Source organism: Furipterus horrens, unplaced genomic scaffold, assembly GCF_987537825.1.
Source record: "Furipterus horrens unplaced genomic scaffold, mFurHor1.1.pri manual_scaffold_5, whole genome shotgun sequence".
NCBI classification, from domain to species: domain Eukaryota; kingdom Metazoa; phylum Chordata; class Mammalia; order Chiroptera; family Furipteridae; genus Furipterus; species Furipterus horrens.
Genome location: NW_028327175.1, coordinates 153,959,653 through 153,980,407, shown reverse-complemented (window position 1 = coordinate 153,980,407; position 20,755 = coordinate 153,959,653). Strand labels below are relative to the sequence as shown.

General features: G+C 45.2%; 1 protein-coding gene across 3 annotated transcripts; it reads left to right on the top strand.

The window, feature by feature from the left end:
- The first annotated feature begins 561 nt into the window (after nucleotides 1–561).
- EGR2 (early growth response 2) lies at nucleotides 562–14,505 on the top strand. Of its 3 annotated transcripts, XM_090278080.1 has the most exons (5): nucleotides 562–648; nucleotides 7,808–8,015; nucleotides 8,806–8,912; nucleotides 11,479–11,587; nucleotides 12,881–14,505. In XM_090278080.1, exons 3-5 carry the CDS (start codon nucleotides 8,814–8,816, stop codon nucleotides 14,119–14,121), a joined length of 1,449 nt encoding a protein of 482 aa, XP_090134206.1. In that variant the 5' UTR covers nucleotides 562–648; nucleotides 7,808–8,015; nucleotides 8,806–8,813; the 3' UTR covers nucleotides 14,122–14,505. The 3 variants fall into 3 exon arrangements, with proteins under 3 accessions (XP_090134206.1, XP_090134207.1, XP_090134208.1); XM_090278081.1 differs by lacking the exons at nucleotides 562–648; nucleotides 7,808–8,015 and having other exon boundaries at nucleotides 8,855–8,912; nucleotides 11,379–11,587; XM_090278082.1 differs by lacking the exons at nucleotides 562–648; nucleotides 7,808–8,015; nucleotides 8,806–8,912 and adding an exon at nucleotides 10,593–11,378.
- The last annotated feature ends 6,250 nt before the right edge of the window (nucleotides 14,506–20,755 follow it).

Here is a 20,755-nt window from a genome sequence, read left to right as displayed (position 1 = left end):
AACAAAAAAGTATTTCCCCTAAAAATACTATTGTAATAATACCTTAGCAGACTGTGGTGTGAGTTAGCTAAGTTTGGAAAAAACAAAACCATCTTGATGGCCTTCTGTTGACGAAGCTGATGAATTTGTCTCCTCCCCCTGGTCAGGCTGGTCACCCCAGTAAGGTAGACCCAACCACACTTAAGCCACCCCACACAGATGAGAATCTCTTCTGATTGCACCAGAGGCTGATAATCTGGAAAGTGGTAATCAGTGAGTCAGTGCCAACATCACAGAAATGGGACAAATGAGGACTAAAGGGAAATGGACCTGGGGCTGGTAGCCCAAAATTGACTTCAATGACCTAGAAGGCGAGGGACCTGGCTGACTGGCTGTTGTTTAACTTTATATTACCAATCTACCCATTGGGGTAAAAAAACGGAGGTACACAACAGGGTCAGCACACACCTGGGGAAAAAAATAGATGACCTAAATGTTAACTGGCCACCAGCCATAAAAATGTCTGAGGATTTCACAAGCAGTCACATGCCTGGGCCATCTCAATCAGTAGTGGAGGTTCCCCTTAGACAGACGGAGCTCTCAATATCAGCACGGAGAGACCCGGCTAGGAATGTCTGCTTTGCCTCCTTACTCTCTGTGTGAACTTAGGTAAGTCGCTCGGTCTCTGCGTGCCTCACTTGGCTTCTGTGGGCAGTGGGAAAGGAGAACGTGGCCTTGCTAACATCACGGGGTTATATTTAAAGTTTTGAAGGAAGTAATGTATCAAAAAGGGACTTGGAAAGGATAGAGTGCTGCATAAAATGTCTTATTGGGTTTTACCAACACTGGGAAGTGTGGGAAATTAATAAGTTCATCAAAGAGCTGACATGGATGGTAAAAGTATCAAAGGTGAAAATTCTAAGGACAGGCTATAGGAACTGAGATTTTTTCCATGTTAAACAAAAAAGGTCGAGGGCTATATTCCAGCCTGTGACTGGTTTTTACTCAGAACCTCATGACTAACTTCTTTCATGTCTCCCGGGCAGGGGGGACAATTAAAGTGCGTAATAAAAAAAAGGGTGTTTTCTATCTCTGAAGAATGTCTTGTAAGAGTAGTGAACCCCAGAATGTGTTACTAAAGCAGGTTTGGTATTCTCTCTCTGATTACCTTAGGAGAAATGTGTACCTGAGTGTGGGTAGGTTAGAAGTGATTTTGGCTGAAGACAAGAGAAGATACTACAAACTGAGTTTTCCCTTTTTTGGTTCTTGGAATTAAATTCACAAGACTATTCAGGCTGTAAGCTACATGAAGACAGGGAGTTTTACTCTCTAATGCATCCCAAGCACCTAGCACAGTACCTGGTGTATGCTAAGTTCTTAATAAATAAGTTAGCAGAACTCTATGAGCTTGTACCAGCATTTGGAAACAAAACAGGCTCATCCCTACATATTCACTTGCTCTCTGGTTCACCTACTTAAGCAGCCCCAGCTCCAGCATGTTGTGGGCTTGCTCCATAAAACACAGCAGTGGCTTCCAGACCTCAGGGAACTTGCACGGAGTAAAGAGTCAAGCCTACCCTGGTTCAACTGGAATCTCCTAGCCTTTACCATATATACATGTGTGTGTGTGTGTGTGTGTGTGTGTGTGTGTTTGTGGCGTCCATTTTTTACTTTAGGGGTAACATTCCATTCAAGTTGACATTTTATGAGAGAGCTTTGTGATGAAAAGGCTGAAACATAGAAAGGCAAGGGGAAAAGTGTCCTGTTAAGGTACCTCCCACCCAGAAGATTTCCCAGTAATAGATGAAGGAACTAAAATGGTCATTTTGGTCATGTTTTTGGTGTCTCTTGCTTCATAAAATCAAAACAGAGAGAAGAAAGGGTCTAAATTGTTCTGCTTTCTTTCTTTTAGAAATTTCTACAGGCTGTTGCCTAAATAATAATATTTTTAAAAGTAAACTTTCTAATTCTAAAAGCCTGAGAGTTGCCAGGTCTCTGGTGAGGCTCTGATTATGTGCTTACAAGGGCATTGATTGAAATTGTTCTGTGACCAGTGGTGATTGCATTGTAACCACAATATTCTCTCAGGCGCAACAGCCCTTGAGCAGAAACATGCATTCTAGTTAATTATTAGGATTTGAGAAGGAGTGTGATCCTGTGTCTAGGCCTGTTATTAGCATCAGGAGAAGCAGACCTGCCAAGGACTTGTTCCAAAGCCTCTGGGGCCACCTTCCCCCAAACCACCTCCAGATAAAAAGGAGAACACAGAGATCTGGACCACCCTCCTGTGTGAGGAGGGAAAAAGAGGCCACTTTGAAGGGCTTAGGAATGATCAGCAAGCAAACAGTTTAGAAGTTCAGTTTAATTGCTGGTGCCTTGTCCCTGTCCTGGAATCACAAACAGTGCTTCCTATCTTATCCCAGTCAACATTCACTGCTGTCACTGAAGGTCCAGAAGCCCACACAATCATTATGGGAAATAATTAGATTTTCGGTGTGTGTCTGGCTTTGCAGAACACGTTCTTAATCCTCTTCCTTTGATTCATCACAATGCTCTGGCCAAAGGCATTTGAGGCAGACATGCCCAGCCCCATTGTAAAGATATGAAGAAACTGAAGCCCAAAGAGCTTAAGTGGCTTGTCTAGTTACACAAGAGAGGGTAGGTACTGGAAGCACAGGCAATGAAGTTGTTCTGCTTGGGTTCATATCTTGGCACTTCCACTTAATTAGCTCTGTGGCTTGGGCTTTGGTGACTCAGTTGCCTCATCTGTAAAGTGTAAAGAGTAATGATATCAGCTTCATGAGGTGATTGGTAGCCTAATACAGAAGGTAACATAGTCAGCAGAGTGCTTAGTACTCTCCAATGCTCAATAAATACTAGCTGTTGTTATTATTGGAAACATCATTATGGAGAGACACCACTGAGCCTGGTTTTAATCTAGTGATTTTTTCCACTACACAGTGCTGCACCCAGGTCTGGCATTTTCCCTCTTAAGCAATCCTTTCCTGCTGCCCCAACCATCTTTCTCACTCCAAATAGTGAAAACTTACTCTCTTCCTAAACACTGTAGCCTTTTTGGCTGCCATTTAAAATGCTGGGCAAATGTGAGAGGATGTGGTTGTCTCTACAACTTTGTGGCACATGGTTAAAGATGATCATCAGATATGGAAAAAGAGCAGCCCATCTCCAAGGGCTGCCACCAAAGAGTGGAGTGATCTGACTGTAGGAAGCACAGCTGGTTCCTTCCATCACCAACCACCAACCCAAGAAGCAGAGGCAGAACTGGAAAGGGGGTCTTGGCCCCTTGCCCTCAGTCCTTTCCATTCCCCAGCTGCCTGCAGTGTCCTGCATCTGTGACCAGTAGAACATGGTAGGGGGTGGGAGGGAGTCAGGAAGGAGGGAGGGGCAGCATGAACAGGGCTTCTGAGTATATGTCTCCACAGCGGTCATCACTGCTGGCTGTCACCACCTCAGTGGCATTCGCTAGGCTGACAGCAGAGGGTGGCAGCTCAGAATTTCATAAGTTAAATCTCCAGATTTAACTTATGAGGACAAATCTTTCAGAGGATATGGAGTCCTCGCCTTTGCTCTGAGCTGCAACATCTCCTGGAGAAATCATTAGAGTAGTATGTTGTGGGCTGGGTGGAACTAGTTAGTTAGGAGTCCTCTGACAAGGTAACACAGCAGTTTTCACCCTTTTTCATCTCATGGCACACATCAACTAATTACTAAAATTCTGCAGAGTACACCAAAAAATATACTTTTTGCCGATCTGACAAAAAATAGCTATAATTTTGACTCATTCTCATGGGATGGCTATTGTTGTATTGGCTACTGTCATTTTTTTTTTTTTTTTTTATCATTAGATGATCCAAGGGAAAAGAGGTCAGTGCCCCTGACTAAACAGTCAGGTACTGCATGTTTGAAAAATTCTTGTGGCACACTGGTTGAAAATCGTTAAAGTAGCACATAAAAATCTCAGAAGGGTGAGGCCTCATTGTCTCTCACTGCTGGAAAGACATTTGTTGGGTTCTTATCCAGAACTGTTTGTTAGAACACAGACAGGGACCATACTTCAAGGTCCCTGCCTTGGAGGACTTTATAATGGAGTTGAAAAAGCAACAGCTGGAGAGTCTGTGAGATGACAGCACAGGGCAAGTCCCCTAAATGGGCGGCACTTAGGCAATGGATGTCTCCAGACTTCGCAGGCGACGCACTAACCCACTCTTTCTAAATTTTAAATTTCGATTCCACATTTTCAAACATCCTTGGAAAACAACAGTGTTATTGGTATGCATTTTGATCTCTTTGGGGAAAAAATAGGTATTAATGTCAATTAGATTATTATTATTGTGGAACTTGGCTTCTGAAGTTTAAACGACATTTTCTACAAGGGTATATAGCTTGTTATAAATTACATGCAAATAACCACTGCTTTCTGGATTACCTTTTCTCCTTACAACCTAAACCCGAACCTCCTCAGTAATTCTATCACTATTGTTCTTGAAAGCTGAAACTCAGAATTCAGGAATAAATATGAATACATATCAATATTTGAAATACAGCTACACTTGTTTTTATCTGCTATAGGTTGCTCTGCATCACATGATATAAATGAAGGACATAGGCTTTGGCAATTAAGAGACTAGCATTCATATTCTGGTCTTGCAGCTTTTGGTGTAAATTTGGGAAAGCTCTGTTTCTTCCCGAGCCTCAGTTCCCCCATCTGTAAAATAGGAATAAACAGCCTTACTTTTCAAGGTGGTTGTGAGGAGTAAAGCAATAAACCTAGAAAAACAGTACAGTGTCTGTCTTCAAAGTGGGTATTCAATAGTAGTAATTATTTAATAGCTAACAGTCAGTGAATACTTACTATGTACCAAACAGTGTGCTATGTGCTTTACATATATCATCATATTTAATTCTCTATACCTATGAGATATGTAAAATGATTTTGTCCACCCTGCAGATGAGGAACAGAGAATTTACATAACTTGTTTAAAACCACATAACCTGGTAGAGTTTGAGTAAGGATTTGAATTCAGGACCTAGGATTTGAACCCAGGCCACATGGGCTTCGGGAGCTCATAATCTTAAGCACAATGAATGGTGACCATTCTTATCAAGATTATTCAGTTGAAATATGAAATGTTTGTGTGTTTTTTCTTTTTTGGCTTAAATGCCGCAAAGCAACTGCTCTGACAGCTGTGTGCACTTATTTCCCCCTTCTTTTCTACATATAAAAACAAAGCTTCTGTTGGAGGTCTGACATTATTTAGAAAAAGAAAAACTATTTCCTGTAATTTAAGCAAGATAGCGATATGTACAATAAAAACACAAAAAATTCCCTAGTTATAGGGAACTTCATTTATACATTAAATGTATAAGTTGAAAGATTTAAAAGTTAAAGTCATAAAAAGGTGTGATTTAGAATGGAGATTTTGCTTCAAGTCTTTATGATCAGACTAACAGATTATTAACCTGCATGCCAGGTTGATATTTTCCTTTCTTAAACATTTGTGATAATGGCACATTGATTTACCTTTGATATTTTTGTCAGCAATGGTAAAGTGTTCTGTAGATTGGACATGTTTCTTCTAGAAAGCTGTATTTCTCTATTCATTTAAACAATTTTTAACTGATTTGAGAGAGAGAAACATCAACTTATTGTTCCCCTTATTTATGCATTCATTGGTTGATCCTTGTAAGTGTCCTAACGGGGGATCGAACCTGAAACCTTGGTGTATCAGGACAATGCTCTAACCAACTGAGCTACCCTGCCAGGGTTACTCTGTTAATTTTAAATGGTACAAAATTCTCATTGTCATTTCCTTAATGAAATAACATTTCATTATTTCATTAAGGCTGTCACAGAAATACAACACTGATGTCAATAATAATTTCTGTATATTCTCTCTTCTTGCTGAAATCCTGTCAACATATTTTCATTCATTTGCAGAAGCTGAATGCTAAAAATAAATATCAAATGTAAAAATTATAATGCCATTGTCATTAGCAGAAAAGATAATGGCAGAAAAAAAGGGAAGTCATAGAAGTTAAAATATTTTGGGGGATGGATGCTTCCAAGGAGGCTGTCTGTATTGGCTACCCTCAGCCCCAGTGTACTAGGCTTGGAAGGCAGCCTGAAGGTTTCCACCCACACTACACTTTCTTTATTCCGTGAATGCACTTTGCTTCCTCCCACCTCAGGGCCTTTCCATGCCTACTCTTCCTCCCCGGAATGCCCTATCCATCAACCTTCCCCCAAATCCTGCACATCCTTCAGATCTCTTTCCCCTCAGGGAAGCCTTCTTCGACTTGCTGGACTTGACTGGTCCTTTGTCCTCTTCCTTCATTGGGGTCATACACTGCCATCATTTGCAATTGTATATTTGTGTGATTGACTATAAGTTCCATAGAGGCAGGAACGAAGCCTGGTTTTAGGCACCATTGTATGCCCAGGGTTTGGCATAGCACTTGACACATAGTAAATACTTGAGAAATATTTGCTGACTTAGGGATAGTTCACCCTAAAGGGAACCTGAGCACCTTCGGCTTAGGCCAGTGTTGCTGCTGCCACAAAGTAAGGTCACGGGGGTCTTATTTCTTCCTGGACAGATTACGTATTTGTGCCAATGAAACATGATTTTGGTTTCATATTCGACTGGAGTGAAGCAATGCTTCTCTCAGGCTTTACAACAATTTTGACTGGCATAATCTGGGCTTGTTTTTTAGCCTCTGGGATTACCAGATTCATAGGGAGATGCTAAATGTAGGGAACCATTGATCAGTTTTCTCAGCACATGGGCACCTTTAAGAAAGACTTAACTGGATGGCAGATTTGGCAATTAGCCTGATTTTTACTGGTATGTACATGTCCTACACCATTCAAGTCCAGATCCACATCGTGTATGTGTTCGCAGTTAAGGGCAATTCTCTGTTTTCCACTCCAGTACTAGCAGTATTAGAATGGAAGTGGGTGAAAATGACATTACAATAGGAATAGTCTATAATGATGTTGAAAGTGTTTCTTAATAAATCAAAATGCAAATGTTAACAAATTATTTATAACATGCCTCCTGGCTGATTATGATTCTCAGTCTCTGTGGTGGGAAAAAAAAAGGAGCTGAAAACTACTCACAGAGGGGACTCTGTGGAGGGCCAGCCAGGACCTTCACGCTGCTTCCCCTGCTCCTCTCCCCCATCTAATCCCACAGCCCTAGGGGCAAGCCTACTAAAGGGCTTCAATGCTTCCTTCCTCTTTCCTTTTCTGGATCTGGAATCAAGACAAAGCAAATCAGCATCTGACATCAGTTTACTACTCTTTTAATAACCTTGATAAACTTTGGAGCACCCCATATACCTGGTCATTTTGACAACTCAATTTTAAAGAACAGCATTTATTTATTCAGTTTTTGATCAAAATAAGTTCAAGGGCCTAAAAGTAAAGATCATGGTACATTACATTTTTTTATTCATTTGCCACATTCCTCCTTCCCCCAATCCCCTTCCAGCACAATATCTTACTCTGTAAACACCTTTGGCATTTTTCCCTCTCTCTACCTATTTATTTTCACACTTCTTTCCTCCAGGAAGGATACTATGGGGTTGGCTTCTCTTAGTATAGGTTCGATTAGTAGGCTGGTTTTGTGCCATCCCAGTCACTCCTCCATATGTCTGGAAAGCCTAAGAATTCTAATTTTCCCTTCGCGCGTGCGCATGTGTGTGTGTGTGTGTGTGTGTGTGTGTGAGAGAGAGAGAGAGAGAGAGAGAGAGCCCCTAGTCCCTTGGCCTTTGAAAACCCTGACCTCAGCTTTCCTCTCCTCAGAAATGCCAGAGAAAAGAGATGAAGTTGGAGAAGGCGACCTGTTTCTTCCCTAGTGGTCTGAGCCAGGCTTCCAGTCCTCAAAGAACTGTTGTACTTCCAGAATTGCGTTTTCCTGAGTGAAAGATGTAGCGACCAGAGCAGTGTACTTGGAGTCAGAAGACTTGGTTGCAAGTTTGGATACCACCACTTACCAGCTGCGTGACTTTAGGCAAGTCACTTTAGCTTTCTGAATTTATTACCTGTCCACAGGGTGGCTGGCTTGACATGTAAGCTTTGTTCCATTACATTCATAAAAAAAAAAAAAAAAAAAAAAAAAAAAAAGTAACAATAAGTATCTACTGACCCGTTTCCAGCGGAGGTTCAGGGAAGGCCTCCCAGGATTGGGCCCAGGAACCCTCCCGGGAGCCCGCATAGCCTCTCTGCAGCTCTTGGTTGGCTCTGCCCCCAACCCACTCCCGACACGCGGCGAGCTTGACGTGGTGCAGCTCTTAAGGGAGGTGTCAGTTGTCGAAAACTCCGAACAATTCCAGAGGATCAGTCACTCCCATTTACTCTAACTTGCTTTTCAGACGAACTAAGCAAGCTTTCCTCTACTCGCTGGCACTTCCTCCCCCATTTGACCCCCGACTCAACCTCCTCCGGAAGGGTAGAAGCAGAAAACCGCGCGGCTCCCCCTGGCCAGGGCCGCCCCCAGCCTGCGTCCTGCCCTGGGCGCCTTGCTCACCCGGGCATTTGGGGCGTCCAGGAGCTCCCCCTCGGGGCGGCGCTTGGTGGCTGCCCAGGAGTTGGCAGCAGCGCCCGCCGTGGGGCGGCCCTGGCGACTCGCCCGCCCGACCGCCCACGTGCATGAAGAGGAGCGAAGCACTAGCTGTTGCGTCGCCCGCGCTCGCCGCCGGTGGGTGCCTCACCACCGAGGCTGGCTGGCCCGTAACCCGAACTCCGCTGCCACGATCCACATTTGCATAACTCGGTTACCCCTCTTCTTTTTTCGGACTAAGAGCTGGAGATGCGAGTCGGACTCCCCTCCGAGGCGTCGTCTTGCAGGTGGTCAGCGCGGGGGCCGCGGGACCGGCCAGATCGCAGGCGGAACGGGCTGGCGCACGTGGTAAGAGCGCAGTTTTCTTTCCTTCATTTTTTCTTTTTAAGAAACAGGACTTTGCACGTTTTTGCCGAGGGTGGGGTACCTACAAGGGTGCTAACCTTGCTGCGATTTCCTTCCGTTTTCCTTTTATTTTTATCTTAATTGGAAAAGAGCGCGCATCACGAGCCAGAAACTTTCCCAAAATTTCTCTGGGCATTTGAAGTCAGGAATATGGCCGGCCGCCGGAGAACAGATTTCGCGGCGGGCAGTGGGAGAAGCGGTGCCCAGGTGGAGGAGCAGAGTCCTCTCCCGGCCGCCCCCGGGCTCTGACCTCCAAGCGCGGGGCCGGGCGGGAGCAGGCTTGCTGGCACTGCGGCCGCGGCAGGTGAGCGGCGGGAGTGCCGCCTGCAGCGCCGAGCTTCCTCCACGGCGTGGCGCCGTGGCTCTCGCTCGCCGGGGTCCCCACGAGGTTTGTGCGGTCCGGGACCCGGGGCAGGAAAGGACCGAGCCGGGCCCTTGAGGCTGCTGCGCCCGTGCTTCATCCCAGGCCTTGGCGGAAAGGGGCCAGGCAGGCAGCGACGCGCGCCAGGCTTGAGCACTTGTGAGAAGCCTCCTGCGGGGCCCGGGCCGGGCCCGGAGCGCTCTAGATGCGGGCGGGGGTGCTCTGGAGGTGGGAGCGGCGCGTGCAGCAAGCCAGAAGCCCACCGCTACCTGGACCTTTTGAAAAGTTTTAAAAATTGCTTTGGGCACTACACAGAAAGATTTACATCGGGGACAGGTGTTTTGTTTGTTTGTTTTCTCGCAAAGGGAAACAAGTGTGGGGTGATGGTGGCTCAAAACTGGTATTAGCTATGCTGTTTCCTTTCAGAACCTCTGGGCTCACCCAGGTGGCTCTTGACGAGGAAAAGGGAGAATATGCCTTCTCATATGTGTTTCTTGGAGTAGGACGCGTGCGGACAGGGCGCATCCCCGGAGTATAGGCTCTCTGGGGGGCGGGGGGCTGCCCTGGCAGTGGTCCGTAAGGCAGTAAGGTGAGGATGGGTGTCTTCGAAGGGCGCTCTGTTCAGCAAGCCCGGGCTCCCGCTGTGCCGTCTGGGTACTCTGTCGGTGAGGCTGGCGCACCGGCTCGCTGTCAACAGAGAGGTGTGCAGCAGAAGGTATGCAAGTGGGTGTGTGAAGGAGGCAGCGGGGGCAGGAGTGTATGATTCGGAAGTGGAGCCTGTGTGTGGGGCGGGGCAGGGTGAATGTCCAAGCCTCCATCTGGACGCCCCCACACAGCCGACCGCCCAGACGCTCCGGGAAGGGCGCCCGTTTAGCGCAGCAGCTGAAGTGGGGTGGGGAGAGTGCAGGCAGAGGAAGGGGGGTTGTCTCCGGCAGAGGATTTCTCGCCAAGCTCCCTGCAATTACTCTGCTCCTCCTAGGGTTTACTACCCCTCCCCCAGCCCCAAGGTGCCCAGAATACTTAAAACAAACAAACAACTCAAAACCTGTTCCGTTTTCGCTCCTGTATAAATAGAACAGACTTTCCAAAAAAGCAATACCGCATTCACTCTTATCATCAGCCACTTCTTTCCATCAAGTAATTCAGAAAAAAGCAGTCAGCTTCCGTGAATGCATGAAGGTTTTTTTTTTTTTTTTTTTCGCTGCCTCCTTTTGCTTGCGGTTTTGAGCTGCCAAGAAAGTGAGTAGGGGTTTGACTGTAGTGTCTCGGCTCCGCTCGGTTTCTTTCCGAAGTTTAATTTTCCGGAATGGCTCCCAAACAAGGGCTGGGGAGGCGGAGCCGCCGGCACCGGATCTTCGCCTTTTTTGGAAAGTCGCGGAGAACCGGAATTCCTCCCCGCCCTGGAGGCTGCGCCGCAGCCCGGACTTGCTCGCTCTCCTCTAGTGGCCTGAGCTAAACTCGCGGAGCGCCCCCTCCCCGCAAGGCCTCACCTGTCCTAGACCCGACCTGTGGCTCGGGTCTTGCGCCCCAGAACCCAGCGGACCTGAGCGGGCTGCGAGTTGGAAGTCGCGAGCCCCACGGAGCCCAAGCACCCAAGCCCGTATGCAAATAGGACATGTGACGGCAAAAGCCGCCTAGCCCAGCCCTGTTCCTCAGTCCATATATGGGCAGCGACGTCACGGGCATTGAGGCCCTGCCCATAAATACTTAGAGCAACACTTTCCGTCTAACCGACAGAGCAGCAATTGATTAATAGCTCGGCGAGGGGACACACTGACTGTTATAATAACACTACACCAGCAACTCCTGGCTTCCCAGCCGGAACACAGGAGAGTCAGTGGCAAACAGCCATTTTTCTTCTTTCTTAAAAATACAGCAACTTGTTTGCTAGTTTTTATTTCTGTTGGGTTTTTTCCTTTTTTTCTGCTTTTTCTTTCCTTTTTTAAATTTTTTTATTTGGCGGTTGCTTTTAAGTGTGGAGGGCCAAAGGAGATACCAACCGAGGCTCAGTCCAATCCCTCTTCAAAACGGCTTCTCTGACACTCCAGGTAGCGAGGGAGTTGGGTCTCCAGGTTGTGCGAGGAGCAAATGATGACCGCCAAGGCCGTAGACAAAATCCCAGTAACTCTCAGTGGTTTTGTGCACCAGCTGTCTGACAACATCTATCCGGTGGAGGACCTCGCTGCCACGTCGGTGACCATCTTCCCCAATGCCGAACTGGGAGGCCCCTTTGACCAGATGAACGGAGTGGCCGGAGGTAAGTCGCGTGCTCCCTTCGCGGGCCGGGACACACGCAATCTCGGAGGTTGTGGGTGGGGTGCGGTGCGTGTGCAGGACTTGGAGGAGAGGTTTGGGGCGCAAGGTGGACGATGTTGATTGAGATGGCTTTGAAGACTGGAACTGAGTGCAGGAGAAGCTCAGTGGGAACAGGGAATTCGGATGCTGAAGCTGGGCGCGCAGATAAATGTACCGAGTTGCCAGCGAGCCAGCGTGCGTGCGCCGCGCGCGCTCAGCCCCCAGCGGGCTCAGGGGGGAGAGTAGAAGAGGTGCACAACCAGACTTAGGGGCTTGTGCAGACCCTTTGGTCGGCGGTACCCCGGCCTCCCCTCTCCCAGGGTAGGGGCAAAGTGACAAGAAAGTTCGGGGCTCTGGAGGAGAGCTGCGCGTCTGCAGAGCCTAGCGGCGTCCGCTGCTTGCTATCGGGCAGAACAGACCCGGGGAAAGTCTCAGAACGCGCAACCCGCGCGGCCTTAAGAAGCGCTCCCACCTGCGCGCCGCCCGCGAAGTTGAGGGGGATGGCGAGGCTGGGAGGAGGGGTCGGCGGAGGAGGGCGGGACACAGCGGCTGCCGAGGATGGCCTGCGGAGGCACCAGTGCCGCTGGTTTTCCTGGCGACTCGGTGAAAAGTCGTCTCCCGCGGCCCCCGAGCCTTTCTCGAAGCCCCGCCACTGGGCTTAGGGTGGGACGGAGACGCGATTGTCCGTGGGACAAGGTTGGGAGAGAAAGGAAGCCTATAAACTTCCACCTCAGCGCCAGACTTCCTTCAGCAGCCTTCAGCAGAAGCGCATTAAGAAAGGGAGGGCAGGCACCGGAGATGGGAAACAGCCGGAAAATCACGGACCCCCTTCTAGAGCTCCCCTGTAGGGCTGGCACCTTTGCGGCACTGGCTGGGATCAGTGGCCTGCCGCGCCACCCGTGGGACCCCCAAGCAAAGGGAGGGAAAGAAGTTCCAGGCAGATGGGGAATTTTTAATATTGTTGTTGCTATTATTGGGTGTTTTTATTGGGGACTAGAGCCACAGATGGCTGTGTGTGGGGTGTTGGGAGTAGCTCATCTTGCTTTCCTGGTGGTAGTTTGAATTTCAGACTGTACTGGCTACCACAGTGGGATCTTGGGCTAGCCTCTTCTTACCGTCTCTGGGCAGCGATTTCCCCTCCCAGCTCTAAAGTGCTAGGTTCCTAGGCCTTGGGAATGAACCCGTGTGAGAGGGGGTGAGAAGGGATTCTTGACTGCACTGTCATTGCTCCAGCTCCATTCTTCCTTTTCCCCAGATGGCATGATCAACATTGACATGACTGGAGAGAAGAGGTCCTTGGATCTCCCATATCCCAGCTTTGCTCCCGTCTCTGCACCCCGAAACCAGACCTTCACTTACATGGGCAAGTTCTCCATTGACCCCCAGTACGCTGGTGCCAGCTGCTACCCAGAAGGCATAATCAATATTGTGAGTGCAGGCATCCTGCAAGGGGTCACCTCCCCAGCTTCGACCACAGCCTCATCCAGCGTCACTTCTGCCTCCCCCAACCCACTGGCCACAGGACATCTGGGTGTGTGCACCATGTCCCAGACCCAGCCTGACCTGGACCACCTCTACTCTCCACCACCGCCACCTCCTTATTCTGGCTGTGCAGGAGACCTCTACCAGGACCCCTCAGCGTTCCTGTCGGCACCCACCACCTCCACCTCCTCTTCTCTGGCCTACCCACCACCTCCTTCCTACCCATCCCCCAAGCCAACCACGGACCCAGGTCTCTTCCCCATGATCCCAGACTATCCTGGATTTTTTCCATCACAGTGCCAGAGAGACCTACATGGTACAGCTGGCCCAGACCGAAAGCCCTTTCCCTGCCCCTTGGACTCCCTGCGAGTCCCCCCACCACTTACTCCACTCTCTACCATCCGCAACTTTACTCTGGGGGGCCCGAGTGCTGGGGCCACGGGGCCAGGGGCCAGTGGAGGCAGCGAGGGACCCCGGCTGCCTGGCAGCAGCTCAGCAGCAGCCGCTGCTGCCTATAACCCCCATCATCTGCCGCTGCGGCCCATTCTGAGGCCTCGCAAGTACCCAAACAGGCCTAGCAAGACTCCAGTGCATGAGAGGCCCTACCCGTGCCCAGCAGAAGGCTGTGACCGGCGCTTTTCCCGTTCTGATGAGCTGACGCGGCACATCCGAATCCACACTGGGCACAAGCCCTTCCAGTGTCGGATTTGCATGCGCAACTTCAGCCGCAGTGACCACCTCACTACCCACATCCGCACCCACACTGGCGAGAAGCCCTTTGCCTGTGACTACTGTGGCCGAAAGTTTGCCAGGAGTGATGAGAGGAAGCGCCATACCAAGATCCACCTGAGACAGAAGGAGCGCAAAAGCAGTGCCCCCTCCTCGTCAGTGGCAGCGGCCTCTACGGCCTCTTGCACCGGGGGCACACAGGCTGGAGTGCCCCTGTGCAGCAACGGCAGCACTATTGGTGGAGGCTCCTTGGCCACTTGCTCTTCTAGGACCAGGACACCTTGAGACAAGAGACTCAGGCTGACACACCAGCTTCTTGAGGTCCCAGAGGCCCTTGGTCCACTGGAACTGCACAACAAACACTACTGCCCTCTCCTGCCTTCCTTCATTGGGCAAAGGGCCTTGGTGGAGCCCAGCACTGCCCCACTTTCCCCTTAGAAGCAGGTCCTTCCTAAACGTTTGCCTACTTTAGTCTCTCCTTGGTGACTTGACTATCAATCACCCCAAAGTCATGGGGAGGTTCAGAAGGGGGTTTGGTGGGGGTCCCTGGCCTAGAGGGCTGAGGCCTGACCCTGCTTTAAAGGATTGACTAGGTTTTGCTCCCCCTCTCTTATTTTGACCAGTTACAGGTTGTTGACTCTGAATGTCAGAGCTGACCTGCGATGTTTTCTACAGGTTGGGAGATGCTGATCCTTTCAGGTGGGGACAGCAAAGACAGAAGCAAAACTGATGTGCACTTTATGGCTTATGACTGATTTGGGGGACACTGTACAGTGAGTAAAAGCATGGTCTTTGTGCTGCATTCTGTGGCCCTAGAACAGTGAATCAGAGCTTATCCAGTCCTCTCAACCCTTTAAGCAATATGTATTATAAACTCAGAGAACAGAAGTGCAATGTGATAGGAGGGACATAGCAATACCTGCTCCTTTTTGAGTTGAGAAACGTAAAGACTATTTTTGCAGTGTATATCGACTCAGATTTTGTGTATTTTTGATGTGCACTGTTCTCCAAGTTCTGAACCTTTTGGAAAAAAAAGTAAAGCATTTATGGCCTCTTGAAATGAGTAAGAGGTTAACTTATTTAAAAGGAGATGTACATATATTCTCTGAAACTAGGATGCATGTAATTGTGTTGGAAGTGTCCTTGGTGCCTTGTGTGATGTAGACAATGTTACAGGGTCTGCATGTAAATGGGTTGCCTTATTATGGAAAAGGAAATCACTCCCTGGGTTTAGTATGGCTGTATATATTCGCCTATTAATATTTGGAATTTTTTTAGAAAGTATATTTTTGTATGCTCTGTTTTGTGACTTAAAAGTGTTACCTTTGTAGTCAAATTGCAGATAAGAATGTAAATAATGTTACCGGAGCTGACTTGTTTGGTTATTAGCTCTTAATAGTTGTGGAAACATAAATGATTTATTCTAACATAAAACCACTAACTGAAGTTCAGATACTGGATGTTTTATGACTATGGTGTAAATAAATACTTTTCAACAATATTTTTTGCTCTAGAAATCATTTCTAAAAGATTTTCTGGGTGGGAATTCAGTAATTCATCGTTATTTTTAGTGCTTTGACCAAGCCCGGGTGTCCAAGTGTTCTCTGCTAGCCTCGCAATACCAGCCCTCTCACCCCAAAGCAATCTCCATTCATAATCAAACACTGGTGTTCAGGGGATTTCCCCAATGCTTAGTGTAAAAATGGGGAGGCGTTGTTTTGACTCATTGTTCCGTCCTCTATAACAGCCTATAGCTTCTCTCCGCTCCTGAGTGGGCTCTGGAAAATAAATACTTACAAACAAGTGCCCACTCGGAGACTACACATTTGCAACTGCTTTCAGAACCCTGACCAGGGCCAAGAACTCTGCCGAAATGTAGCTTTGTGGAAAGTGCGGTGGCGTGGTCAAGCTGGAAATGACTTTCAGGTTCCTGGATTAGTCTCATGACCACACAAAACTTTTTGAAAAGCTCTATCATCTCTTCAGATCAAAAATGCATTCAGACACTGCTGATGACAGCATTAATGGGTTATCAAAGGAATTACCCAGGACTCATTTCTCTCCCTGGTTACCCCTATTCAGAAGGATCATTCATCTGACATGTGTTTGGTGGGTCCAGAGATTATCAAAATACCCAGTTCATTAGATAAGATAGTTGGACACCTTTCTTAAAATCTCAAAGAAAATTTGAAGAGGCAAATATTTCCCTCCATGGTACTGGATAATAGCTTGCAAAAGTATGCTATAGGGTTCATTTTACTACGAGCCTTTCGTAGTGATTTTAAAATAAAGTCACCAAAAAACGTTGTCCATCATATAAAGCCAATGCTTGTCTTTCTGAAGCTTTCTCTAAAATTGGGCTTAAATATTCAACCTCATCCACTGCTTCTGGATCATTACACAAGTAACATGTTGGAGTGCTCACTCCAACTACATTGTCTGAAAACCCTGTCCAGTTTGTCCTGGCTGATAATTGATGGCCTATGCTTCAGCAGTGACAGCTACTCCTGAGAATTACTTATGCCCTACCAGCACTAGAATTTGAGATGTGAAGATAATTAACCCTTTTATTTCTTCTCTGCCAAGATTTAAAGATGTAGAGTACCTCCTTCTATAACTACTAAATGAAAGTTTCTAAATTTCAGTCTCAGGTTGTTCTACTGACTGGTGTTCCTGTTAGATTCGTATTTCCTAGCTTGTCAGCATATTATTATCCTTGTTTGGCCAAATTTGTTTAACATGTATAAAACGATGCCATGTTTTGATAATTGTTTTTAATGAAATCTTCCCTTCTACTAAAATTTCATTGTATTAAAATATGGCACACCTAAGTTTTGTAAGACCTATAATTGTCTTGCCAAATTTTAACTTCAGAGCAGCCTCAGTCAAGATAATGTAAATAATTGTTTACAAAGCAACAGGCTAAAAAGGGTAAGATTAAGTACATTTTATGAGTCAAACTGATCACATAATTACTTTTACCTTGACATGGGCTTAGTGAAGTAATAAAACTTCATCAGGTGTTGTTTCAGAGTCAAACTTGTGGCTTTCATTCCTCGATTTCAACAATCTTTAATCAGATTTTACTTTTGGCTTGAAACATTCAGGTACTTTTCAGAGGTGTCTCATTTTTCACTTCGCTCAAGAAGTAAAGTATATAAAGCCAAGCCTGTTCCTTATTATATTCAATGCTTTATTGAATAATATTATTGATGTTTCAGCTGCTACTAGGAATTCTTACTAAAAATAAACTTCTGGAGAGTAACTCTTTAAAGATCATAATGCATTTGAGATGGTTCAGTGCACATTAAAAATAGGTCTATTAAATCTAAATAAGGTTTTAAAGTATTCATAAACCAGGCTATTTAATTTCAATATCCTAACTGCTAATGAAATTAAGGCACACAGTTTGGTAGATATATGTTAACAATTGCTGTAGTGATATTTTAACAGTCCAATACAATGTGTGTGTGTGTGTGTGTGTGTGTGTGTGTGTGTGTGTGTGTGTGTGTCAAGAATGGTCAGCATCGCCGCAAGTACCTAAATGCCTCCAGTCCAAACAATTAAATAAATTTTACAGTAGAAGGAAAGACAAAATATTTAAGTCTAAAGATTCTTTCCTGTGTGGATGAAAGTATTTTTTTCTTGTACTAGTTTATTTTCCTTAGGTTAAACAAAAAGTTATTTTCTGTTGCAGCAAAATAGTATGATTAAACATTAAATAGTTTTCAGATGTTTCAGACTGTTTCAAAGCTCACTCTCAAGGAAGTAAACTTTAGAAACTGCAGGCCACCAGTTTTTAGCACAACTTAATCTTACAGTATAGACCATGAACCTTTAACAGTAATTAAAATATAGTCACTCTAGCGAGTAATATTTTCCTTCCCCATTTTGCACTAATCAAATAAGATTAGATTTACATCTAAACAATTTCAAACATGCCTTTATTTTCCATAAGTACACTGATTTTAATCCAGAAATGTAAACATCCCTGGATCTGCAGATTCAATATTTATATGGGGCTTAACAAATAATTTTTTCTTCATTGACAGTAGATGCCTCATTGCTCTAAAGGGATCAGTGCTCCTGAGTTCAGACCAGGAGAGCTGCATGAGTGTTACTGCCCTCAGGTTAGAGTTGAATAGCAACGGGCAGAGCCCTGAATTAAAGATATATTGCTTCTTCCTTGAGCAGTAGAGCCATAGCACAAAATTCAAAGTCACTTAGAACAGATGAGTGATGACAAGAGTCCTCCTGGGATGCCAAGACTGAGGCACCTACAAAGGGACAATGCAGAAGGAGGAATAAAAGGTGAAGATTTGGGGAGAAGTTAAGGGATAATAGTGTTAAAAGATCAAAGAACCCACTCCTGTTGACAAACACATATTACTTTAAAAAGAGGTTCAACGTTTTCATTAATAAACAGCAATTGGTATAAACTCAATCCATGCAAATCAGGCTTAGTAAAAAATCAATTCTCATAAAGTAGTAGGTAGGTACACAATACTCTCCATTGATATAAGTGGCCATTGATAAAACCAGAAAATTAAAAAGCTTTAAAAGTATTTAGACAGTTTCTTACCCATGAGGAAGTTATTGCATGTTATTCAACAGGAAAGTTAAAGTGATTAGTATCATTGTGCTCATTCGTCTTTGTAGGGAAGACAACTTTTTCCCACAGTTGTTACTAAAAGTCTATATTGCAGGAATACATGGAAACACATAGCAGCACATGAAGAGTCATGACTAACAGTTTATGCAGAAAGATGCAAGGTTTTTTGCATGTTTGTCTTTGTACTTAGAACCTTCTTTTCTTAGTGGCTCACTGAAACAGGTTACATTTTGTGTTCCCCATTAATTTATTCAGAATTTATTAGTGAACCAAAGTTTTGCTGTTCCTTTTGAACTAAACTAGAGATATCATATTGCTGTTTTGGCCTGCAACAATTTGTTTTTCTTTTGAAAAGCACCTTAGTTGTTTTGTTTTTTTTTTCATTCAACTTGCTTGTACTTGAGAACTTTTCATAATGAAGTTTGGAAAAAAACAATGTCCTCCTTTATTACTGCCCTATTGCCAGAATGAGTTTTTTGTAGGTTTAATGTACTCCAGGTTGTATTATATATAACATGCACATTACTATCCACAATCTTAATAAGTTAATCAACTTTTTGTTACAATATAATTCAAAACAGGTAGGTATGTGACTGATAACCAAACATTCATACTGTGCTATGAAAAACACCCACTTGGTTAATACTTTTCTAAGAAAAATCACTATTTGCATATCTAGAACTTCTTTTCAAACTGAATGCATGAAGAACTGCTTCAAACTGCCTCCAAGGTTTATTAAACCCACCACAATGTTAAGCTACCATAAAACAATTCTTGGCCTATGTGTCAGGTTTTATAACATAGTGGCATGTCACCTTCAATAAGCATCTTTTTAGTAAAAGAAAAAAAAGAAAATTATTCATCAAGATTTACCTTTTCATTCTATTTAAAAGATTGGGAACAAATATTCCTTCACTCTGCGCCCCTGTAATCCAGTATGCATAAGGAAGCAAAGGCACATCCTTTTTTCCTACAGGGTCCACACTTTCCACCAATAGCTAACCTCCATTTATTACAGATATTAGAACTGGATTGCCAGCTGGGCAAGTCGATCAAGAGGGCTTAGAGGACAGCTGGGCAAATTTTAATGTGTTTATTTCTAGTTAGTTTTTATTACGTTTGTGAAAAAAAGGTATCCTATAAATAGTAAAAAGGGAGAAACAATAGTGCTCCATGGCCTGAAGCAAATGGTGTCAATGTGTTTGTAAACAAGGTTAAGTTGCTCAGCCTATTAAAATGACAACAAATAAAACTAGTCACAGATAGCACAACTGTTCAAGAAGCTGCGAGTGGGAAGTGTTTTGCCCAAGTTTTGGTATCCTAAAATGGCCAGGAGTAGTTAATTCTCAATTCTGTAGCCTTGATCACCAGTGCCTTCTCTCTTCCTATAGAAAACCAGACTAGATGTAGCAAGCACTGGCTCTCTTTTGTTTGAGGGAGAGGGTCCTGAGAATAAGGCCACCAATAACACAGCTAGAACCACCAGTCTTCTGGAACATTAGAGCTGAGAAAATTTTAAAGTCATTAACACTTTTCTCTACGTTTGCAGGAAAATAATGGAAGTAAACAGGGACATGGAATTCAACAGCTGGCTAGGGGTGTTTTACATTCAGTTGCTTGGAAGCATACGGATTCAGTGTCTCTGAATTTTCTGGTTACTAAATACAGAATTTACCCTACCACCTCTTATGCTAGGACAAAAAAAAAAAAAAAAAAAGTAACTTGAGGATAATATAGTTTTTGCTTTAAGGGGAATATGCAACAAGAAATCTGCTCAACTCACAGATCTGGAGACTCATAGGGAAGATAAATCCTATGCGACAATGTGTCACTGAAATATGTAGGTGTGAATTCCTTAGTAGGTGCAGCTAAAGTAAACCCAATGCAGCTACTGGGCAAGGGGAGGAAAGAATATCTTATCCTCTACATGCATAGTTATATTCTGGGGATGATCCCCCAACTTTGGAAAAATGACTTAATTTTTACAACGAGTTAATCAGACAGGGCAGCTCACTTTTAAACAGTAGCTCATCTCTTTAAACCTAGTTTTTAACCAACGACGTGAATTAAACTAAAAACAACTCAAACCCACTGGGTCATGCACAATAAGTTAAAACTATAATATGGAGTAAAGGGCATAAGGACATAAGTGGAAAGAAACCCTATTTACCCAAGGCGGAGGTGGGAGAAAACCTTTCAGTGTATTTTGTATAGAATGGAGAACAGAGGAAAGAATACTTTCATTATGGCTTTAGGATGGAAGCACTTCAGAGAGTCCCCTGCCCCTCTCCCCACCCCGCCCCCAAA